The sequence below is a fragment of the Lissotriton helveticus genome, chromosome 3_1 (assembly GCF_964261635.1).
Source record: "Lissotriton helveticus chromosome 3_1, aLisHel1.1, whole genome shotgun sequence".
In the NCBI taxonomy this organism is placed as follows: Eukaryota; Metazoa; Chordata; class Amphibia; order Caudata; family Salamandridae; genus Lissotriton; species Lissotriton helveticus.
This window is the reverse complement of record NC_136061.1, coordinates 660241149-660251188: the sequence shown is the minus strand read 5'-3', so window position 1 is coordinate 660251188 and position 10040 is coordinate 660241149. Positions and strand designations below refer to the sequence as shown.

Here is a 10040-nt window from a genome sequence, read left to right as displayed (position 1 = left end):
TTGAGGCATATTGCAGCAAAAAAGGCCTTGATATCAACGCTAAGAAAACAAAATACATGGCTATAAACCCCCATAAAAATCTTAAGGAAAATTTGACTCTAATTTGTTACAAAATCGACCATGTACAAAATGTTAGTTATCTGGGTGTCACCTTGGATTCTAATTTATTATGGAAATCCCAGATAGAAAAGAGCAAAGTAAAATGTACGCAAAACTTGCTACCTGTAACGAAAAGACATGGAAACAGTCTAAACAAAGCAGTTTCGCCAGCTCTGGAAATTTTTACGTTCAAAGCGCAGGCAGCTGCATTATATGGAGCTGAATTATGGGGACCCATGTGCAAAAAATATTTTGAAGCTGATGAAAACAAATTTTGTAGAGCTTTGTTGAGACTACCGATCAGTACACCGTTAGTACCACTCATCTTAGATCTTAACTTGAAACGTACTGACTACCATGCAATTTTGAGACCTCTGATGCTCTCGGTCAGAATTTGGTCGACCCCCGAATTGTTAAACTACAAGCACGGTCAAAAAGAAATAATGGACTTGAATTGTAGTAACACAATTTTATGGTTTAAACACGTTAGATCTTGGTTAACAAAAATTGGGTTGGCACATTTTTGGGACGATCCATCCACATTATCGTCAACCTCAAAGAAAACTTTAAAATTATCATTCTGGGCCCACTTAAACCATAACGTATTGAATGGAAGAGTGTATGGAACAATAACGAATAGTTTCCTCACATTTAAAGATACGGCATACTATGAATGCTTTTTAGATGAGGTAGAACCAAGACACTTTATATGAAATATAGATATGGCACTCTGCGAATAAATGCTTGTGTAGCAAGGTGGTCTAATACTAATATTAACAACCAATGCACTCTATGCCAAGGTGAAGTAAAGGAAGATGAATCTCACATTTTGTTCTTTTGCCAGGCTTACGTGGTCCCTAGACAAAGATGGATCAAACCTCTTTGCCAAAACATTGGTGTAAGATCATGCAAAGAAGCAGGAAGGATCTTAAAAACGGATACTACCCAGGTTATTGTTTTTGGCATCAGCAGATTTTTGTTAGCCACGAATTTTATTAGAGTTAAATTGGGTCTAAAATTCTAGCATAAATCACACGTTTTAAATCTTAGTATAAATTCCTTGTTGCTTTTCAAAAACCGCATGCTGCTCCATGTTTTATGGTGATAAATGAACTGGTAGACCATTCACTTATTTAACCGACTCCAATTATTATTAAATGTAGGAATGTCGGGGTCTTACTGGTAATTTATTTTTTATTTTACTCGTATATATGCCTTTTTATATTCTTAATTATTTATAGAAGTTTTTATGTAATGATGATCGCCCACGAAACTGTCTTCCCGAATCTTTGTTAATCGTAACACACCTTGCTTGTCATTGCTTAATCATGCAAATTAAGTTTAATGCATTGAGTTAATATGTATATGTACGTGCTTTTAATGTATCTTTTATGGTAAAAATGTACCGAAATAAAGATGTTGAATTGAATTGAGTGTTAGATTGAGAAAGAGGGCTTTAGAGGTGAATTGAAGGAGTGAAGCCAAGCACCTGCTCTCAAACATGACATAATGTAAAGCGGCAATGTAAAATGTAAAAAAAACAGTGAGCATGTGCGCATGCACCTCAAGGAATGAGAGGGAAGCCAACAGGTTGAGAAATGGTAGAATGTTAACTGGAAAGGAAACCAGTAATAGTCAGCAGGGGGAAAACGGTTCAGTTAGGGCAGAAAACCCCTGACTCTACTGTCAGAAAGAGGATGGGGTTCATTGACGAACAGAGACTACAGATTCGCCGACCGTATGATAGAGGACACATAATGCCCATTTTACTCCTTCGGCTTGCTTTAGACCGCCCTCCTTTGCAGCTTGAGGTCGCCTCTCTGGACAGATTTACAGTTTCTGACTTAGGGGCACATTATGATGGCGGACGGACCTGAGTCCGTCCGCCACCATAGAGTAGGAAGGACCGTCCGCAGGGGCTGCGGCGGTCCCTCCGTGGTCACATCCTCAATCTTTAACATTGTAGCGGGTGCAGCTTCAAGCTGCACCCGCCGCAATGTTAAAAATGCATACATTGCATTTGTATGCAGCAAGCGGCAGGCACCGCGCGGTGCCTGCCGATTACTGCATACAAATGCAGGGGGGTACCATAGGTACCCCCCATGTGCACCCCCCACCCCCCTTCACCCAGGGGGCCCGCAACGGCCCCCGCAGTGAAGCTCCGTATGCTTTTCCACGGCGGAAAACCTGCCGTGGAAAAGCATTTTTTTTGGGCATCCTAATATGGCTGACGGTGTCTGAGAGACACCGTCACCATATTAGTGCTTTTCCGCCGCGGTTGTAAGCCAACCGCGGCGGAAAAGCTGCGGACGGAAACCAGGACCCACCAGTCATCCTAATGTGGCGGTGGGTCTTTGGTGGGTCCGCTGCGGTTTTTCCGCATCCTCCGGGCCGGCGGTGGCTTCCGCCGGCCCGGAGGATGCGGAAAAACCGCTATCCTAATCAACCCCTTAATGTGGCTGGAGCACCGTAAATGCTTTAATGAAAGTCATGCATGACAACAGTGCCCTCTGCTGCACCTGCTGGTATTGCTTCAGCCAAATTGGGATGTAGGGAACAACAACTCGAAGAACTTAAAAGAACATAACAACGTATCAGAACAAGTCACTTCCCTGGTAGAACCTGCTTTGGGGTATGAGATGAAACAGTGGGCGGTGTTGCTATGGCAACAGGATGGACGCTAGATCAGATGGCCCCAGCGGGTCAGCAGCAGGAGAAGATGCCAGTCATAGGTGGCACACCCCTGCATGGGCACCAGCCACCAGCTGTAGTACACCCCTCCTGTGCCTTCACCATTTACCAGATACTCTACCTTCTTTAATTCTCTTTCCAATCGCCACGCACTGGAACTTCTTGAAGTGAAGACAGCTGCCTCCTGGAACTAGTGCAGCCTAGGGAATGTGAGAAACAAGATGAGACTATAAAGAGACAACATGTGGGAATAGTTGCCAGTGTGAGTGTTTAACACACTTTTCTTGGCAGCCAACACGGTTTTCTTTGAGGCCAGGGCAGACATTGCTGCAGGCTGCTCCTCTGAAGATCGGCGCCCTGTGCGTGGCTCCAGCTCGCCCACGCTAAAGGCCGGTCCTCGATAAGATTCTATGGCGTAGCGTACTATATATGACACAACACCTGAACACCCGAGACGTCTCGTCACCCAACAGATACAGTTTCGTAACATAAATTAAGGGAGCGTCCACGTCTAAAAGTCTCGTAGAGGACTGTGTCGAACTTCCGGTAGTTCTGTCACGTGACTGGGTATGAGGCAGGCGTGGAGGCTGCCATAGCGACCGGAAGGCGGAAGCGAAGCCGGCAACGAGGTGTGGAGCCATGGATGAGCGGTACTACAACCTGAGCGAGGATCAGAAGGTGGTGAAGGCCAAGTACCCACCCGTGACGAAGAAACACGAGTGTGAGTGGGAGGAGGCGGCTGTTGTGGGGGTACGAGTTTATGGAGGAAACCGATATCCTTTAGGAAGGCGTGAAGGGGTTTCAGTGTAGTTGGAGAATGGTTGGAGGATCTGGGCGACCAGTCGAAAGTAGTGGGAATTCACTTCGATGGCACGAAACCTTGATGCAAAATGTGGGAGGCAGGTTCAGAGATAGAAGACATAGATGCGGACAGCCGCTGTCGCCTCAGCGAGGCGTGGAAATCCGGGATTTACGTTTATCTGTGTTTTTTTACCTTTGGACGTTGCTGTCTTTGCTTAAAATGAACATGACGTGTGTGGTTTAGCGCGGCTGAGTAGGGTGGTTAGGATACCTCCAGGATATGGTCAGTGTAGTCTCTTTTTAATATCTACGGGCACGACTGGACTGAGCTCTCCTGAGCCGTCTTGTGAGTCTGTGAAAGAATGTGTAGGACTAGGACACCCAGTGCTTTAAATTCTAATATGGAATTACAGGTACTCACTACCTAGAGTACCTGTTTGCTCCTTTTGCCGACTGCCGATACTTTCCCCCACATAGTGTAGTGCCCATCTGTACAAGTACAATTATTTTCACATTAAAGAAGTGCATTTTAATATAAATGAGATGGTTCTACTTGTATATAGATTACAGAAAGAAGTCCGCCTTGGGCGCAGATCTGCTGGAATAGTACGGACTGCGGAATTCATGAATTAATAGATGAGGCTGACAGAAACCAGAAAAATAAAGATATAAATCATGCTATTTTAAAGTACAAAACGTCATCAATGGAATACCCTATATTCTCCCTATTTCCCTGACCCCCTTATTCAAACAATATTGCCTTCCTGAACCTAGTTCTCATAGTGCCCCAATCTTCCTGTTGATCTTGCCTGTGTTACTTATGTTGAAGCCATGCATATTTAAGTTTCACAACTATACAATTCTGGCTGCCTGCCTGTAAAGTATTGGATTTCAAAGTATATTAGTGACAGAAGAAAGAAGCTTGACCAAGTAATCTTCAATCTTGACCAAGTAGTAATCTTTAATCTTCAAATCCAATATCCAGCATTTCACGGGAGTGCTGCTGTTCTCTGAAGACTCAACTGCTGTATGACTAAATGTCTGCATCTGAGCCAACAGGAGAAATGCAAGCACGAGAGATGCATCTTCAAACATAAACATGTTTGAAGATACACTCTTTACAACTTATCTTTCACGAGGAACCTAGGTTCGATACCGGGTTCTAAATTACGTAATAATGGAAATAGAAATAATACTTCAATAACTCACATGTTAAACAAAGCACATTACATCATCTCTCTTCCTTTAAAAGAAACGAAAACATTAAAAAGAACAAGTTTTTTAAGACAAATAGTAATCTTTGAATCTCACAGGAATAGAACAGTTGCGAGAAGACTTGTGTGACTCACAAATTGAAGTTGAAGCAGAAACTGACGGATGGCTCACTGGTGACACTTGTGAAGAAGTAGTTCAAGTTCAAGAGTTCTTTATTCGATGATTAAAAATCACCATAAAAGCACATATATATACAGATAGTTAAAATCTCATTAAATCATTATCAGAACCCAATTTGTAATACATTCTAATTTTTAAAAAGAGGGAGAAAACAATATAAATACATTGGAGGTCTTATCAATCAGTCCCCCCCTCTAGTTACCCTCAGTCTGACCGCCACTTTAATGAAGTTCATAATACAACATAATGTAAAAGGGTCAGTCGCTTGTTGTAAATAAATTATAGCAGCTCTAGCAAATTTCAAATTAGCTTGTTTTAAAATATCTACCAAGAATCTACACCTAGGCATTGAATAAAAAGAACACAGTAGTACAAAATGAAGGGAATCCTGCGGAGACCTATTGTCGCAGCCGCAGGATCCCTTCTGCTCAATTGTAGTTAAAAACCCTGACGGGGACGCTAATAAATAAGGTAATAAATTGAGCCTAAAACGACACATTAAAAACCTATCCTGGGCATTGTACATGAGGTATAAGTATGGCTCCATTTCCTCATTGCTTTTGACCAGACTATGGGCACTCACAGTTTTTTTAGACCCTTCAACCTCTGCTCTATGTTTTGTTTTCTGGGCTAAAAAGGCTCTCTTTACGATCACTTTGTCCTGGGGTACAATTGTTACCGGATCGACAAAGAGATTCTTATAGCCCAGAGTTTCTAGGGTGGCCTTTACATAATTAAGCCAAGGAATGCTCATGTATTTATCCCTTCCTAGGCAATCACTTAGAATTTCCCTACTTAAGGACGCCTCAGGATTTGTCCAAATTTGCAGCCAGGCAAAGATGGGTCTGAGCTTCACCAAATCTTCAAGGTATGGCCTCCCTAATTCCCTGTGTGCTATAACAGCAGGGGTACTTTGTGGGATTTTCAAAATAGATCGTAAATATTTATTTTCTTCCCGCTGAAGCTGCGTAATGTTAGCAAAGCCCCATACCTCTGCCCCATAGATGACTCTGGAGCAGCACATCGAGCCATAAAGGTTCATCACCTGTTCAGGACACCATCTGCCTACCCTCCGCCCGTAGCTTGCAGTAGCACCATTAGTGGCAATCATTTTACAACTACGCTCCTCCACCAGGGAATTAAATTGTAAAGACCCATCAAATAGTAAGCCTAGGTAAGAGAATGTTTTAACCCTTTCTATTTTATGGCTTCCTATCCTGAAAGTGGATTTGGTGCAAGGTTTATTGCCTGCCAAGAGCACATAAGACTTGCCCAGGTTGACGGACCGTTCTAAAGATTCCATAAATTTAACAAATTCGTCAATTAAAATTTGTAGACTCTTTGGCGTACGCGCAAGCAGGACCGCGTCATCCGCGTAAAGTAAAACAGGGATGTAACGAGACCCTACTCTTGGACAATCTGTTTTCAGATTTAACAAGAACTGCTCTAAACCATTTATATAAAGAGAGAATAAAAAAGGGGCGAGAATACAGCCTTTACGTACCCCGCTCCTACATGGGAATGATTCTGTCAACCCACCCTCCTTGTTATACCGTACTTTTGCTGAGGTGTCACTATGAAGCTCCCTTAACCGCTACCGCGTTTTCCCGCTGTGCGCTGGAATTTGAAAAATGCGCGGTTTGTGACAAAGCCAGCTCGTCATCCGCGTAGCGGAGGTAACGCCCATGACGAGCTGGCTTTATCATCAGCGCTGAAGGGGTTAAGATGTTAATCAGGCCAACATCAATCCCCATAAGGGTCAACTTAGCCCAGAGCTTATGCCTATTCACGTGGTCAAAGGCGGCTGCCAAATCCATGAACCCCATATAGATAACTTCGTTGCTGGCCTTGGTGTATTTGGCAGTCAGCATGTAGAGGTTCAGGCATTGGTCGCTAGTAGACCTCCCTATCCTAAAGCCGTACTGAGTGTCCGAGATGATGTTATTTTCCTCAGTCCACTCAGCCATACGATTAAGGATTCCTCGACCCAAAAGTTTCGCAGACACGTCAATCAGTGAAATTGGGCGATAGCACTGGGGGTTGTCCCTATTGCCCTTTTTAAAAATAGGGACGATTATGGCCGTTGACCATGAAGACAGCAATCCACAACTAATAGCTGCATTTATGATTCTAGTCATAATAGGGCCCACAGCTCCACACGGCTCAGAAACAAATCAGGCGGGATCCCATCTGGGCCAAGGGCTTTATTTTTTGACAGACCCTCAATTCCTGCAGTAATTTCCTTAATGGAAAAAACTACAGGCTGACCCTGCTGTACCGTCCCTGCCTTCTCTTCAATCATTCCTGCTTCGTGGCTGTACAGCCCCATAAAATGTGTGACCCACTGTTCAGGCAAAATATTTTTCCCTATTTCGGAGGCATTGTCATCCTGGAAGCTTGGTCTGTTAATAATTCTCCAGAATTCAGACAAGTCCCTTTTTTCTCCTGCCTCTCTTAAGTCTGCCCATGCTTCCCCCTGTAGGACTAGTTTCCTCCTCTTGGTCTCGCTCTTATATTTTTGTCTGCACATTGCTACTTGTTGGGTATTCCTAGGCCTAGTTTTGAGGCTACTTTTAAGCTCCCTTAGAGCGTGGGAACAATCACTGTCAAACCATCTTGGTTGACAGTTGTTCCTCATAGGCGCCCTTGTTTTTAGCAACCCGTCTATCAGGCTAGCGATCTGCCCAAATGCTGAGAGTAACGCAGAACCTACTACTGACATATCTAAACAGTCCTCAACAGCGGATTTCCCAGTATCCATCAAGGATTTGTAGAAGGTTTCCCCGTCTATTTAAGACCACCTCAGCCGTCTACCCTGGTCCGTTACCTTCTCAATAGTTGTACCCGGCTGTTTACACCTGGGCCGAGCCAAGTAGGAGAACTCCAGTACTAAAGGATTGTGATCACTGAAAGAGCTCCATTCTATCCCTACACTGGAAATTCTGTTTTTTAAGGCTCTAGAAGCTAGGATGTAGTCAATAAATGAGGAACACCCTCTGTCCTTGAATGTCGGGGGTAAACTACCGTCTCTCTCCACAACCATCATATTAATGGTGTGCTCTATATCATGGTTATGTAGGAGTTTACTAAAAGCGATACCTTCTGGTGTGTGGTCAAAATGCGGCCCGACCTCCACGGGGCAATGTGACCATTCCGTGTCTATAGGAACTAAAGCCGGACATAGGTGGCAATTAAAATCTCCCATAATTAGTATAGTAGGGGCATAAGCCCCTTCCCTAGCTGTGGATTCTTGGCTCAATCTATCATCCAGTTCCCTTATAAATGTGTTATAATCTCCACTAGCCCCATTATTGTAAACATTAAACATGGTCAACCTTAATCCTTTGCCCCTAAACCGTACTGCCTGTAAAGCATGCGAGCACCAGTCCATATTGGACCATGTGCCCTGGAGGTTGAAATCTACATATATAGACAGTCCTCCCATAGCTCTACCTGATCGTGATTTCAGTGCCTGGACAAAAAAAACATTTGTACCCCTGGATGTGAAAGGGGCTATTGTCAACCACCCATGTCTCCTGGAGGCTGATTATATGGTACCTGCTGATATATTGACGCCACTCAAAATTGTTAAATTGGGATGCCAGGCCAGCTCTATTCCAAGAGATACCTCTTACTATTTCCGCTGCTTCCCCTGTTCCACTAATAATCCATTTCCCATCAGAGGTTCCGGCATACCCTGGGTCCGACCCTCTATCCCCTATGGGTTGTTCAGTAGTTCTGTTCCTTGTCTCTATTATATCAGGGCCCCTGCCCCCAATGGGGGTTATTAGCTGTGCTGCTGGACTCTGCAACCCTGTTTCCACTGGTAAATACACTCTATCCACATCAACTGGACACACCCTTCCCTGAGCCCTAGTGTTATCATCCTCGAGTCAGTCATTAGTATCCAGTGAGCTCAGGGCCTCATATCTGTTACTTAATGTGACTGGGTCAATATCGGGAGCTACATGAGGACTGGGATGTCCCTTACCAAAAATTCCAGTGTTGTGGGTGGGGAGGGGGGGGGGGGAGGGGAGGGGGTCGAAAAACCTCAATGGGACTACATTTACATAGTCATGGTGAATTCTGGCTGATCCTGCCTGCCTCAAGATATCATCCACCAATCTGGGGGAGCCAAAACTCACCACGACACAGTCACCCTCCATACTTTTCTTAGACTTGCCCACCCATGGTACCCTTCTCACCATTTTAAAGTTATTATGCAAGTGTTCACCCAGCACAGGTTTGGTGGTCAGAAAATGAAGGGCTTTATTCTTTAGTGTGGTCCAATGTTCTTCAAGACCATCCTGGGTTTTCGGAACATTTGCCAGAATTACTGAGTATGGGCATGCCTCTAGGGGGAGGTGCAATGAGAATTCTTTTTTGGAGGGCTGTGTCAGTGGAGTTCCTAGAGCAGGAGATAACGTAGTAGGTGCTACTGCTTGGGTTGTAACTTGAGGCAGAGGGATCATCATAGAGTCCACCAAATCATTTACTCTAGTTGTAATTGTACTCAAAGGATGAGCTACAGGTGGATCGTTCCCAAGTGTTGGACTTTTGTTGACTGGGAAGTGTTTTTCGATGACACTTAATCTTCCGTCTATTAGCTCAAGTTTGGCCATTAATGGTGAAATAAAGGACCTAAGCCGTTCGTCCATGAGCCTAATAAACTCAGACATATTACATCCCTTATTAGCCACTACTTCTTGCACAGTCTGCTCATTTCTACCCGGCACTCTGCCTTCAGTGGCCGTGGGTAGAACATTATCTTGCTGACCACCCAGCCCAGATGAGGAACTTATATTCCTAGGTTGTTTAGCTTGTTGCCGGCTTCCTTTAGGAGCATTGTTAGCCTTTCTTTTACCCATTATGGTTTTAGCATTACTCGCTGGCATAGCCCGATGTTGCCTAGTGCGTGTTACCGGGGGTGAGGGAGGTAATAACAGGAGAAGGAACCAAACTGATAGACAAACTGCCATCTAGAACTGACCCGTTGGTAACCTGCAGGAGATTTGTGGGACCAGATGAATCAATAGGACAATCCAACAACTCTG

General features: G+C 44.2%; 1 protein-coding gene across 1 annotated transcript in view; it reads left to right on the top strand.

Moving 5' to 3' along the window:
- Nucleotides 1–3341: 3341 nt before the first annotated feature.
- ZBTB8OS (zinc finger and BTB domain containing 8 opposite strand) overlaps nt 3342–10040 on the top strand; it is a 42171-nt gene continuing 35472 nt past the window's right edge. The window contains exon 1 of the mRNA XM_078680735.1: nt 3342–3511. Within this exon, the coding sequence (XP_078536861.1) occupies nt 3430–3511 (82 nt within the window). The 5' untranslated portion in view covers nt 3342–3429. The remainder of the gene's footprint in view (nt 3512–10040) is intronic.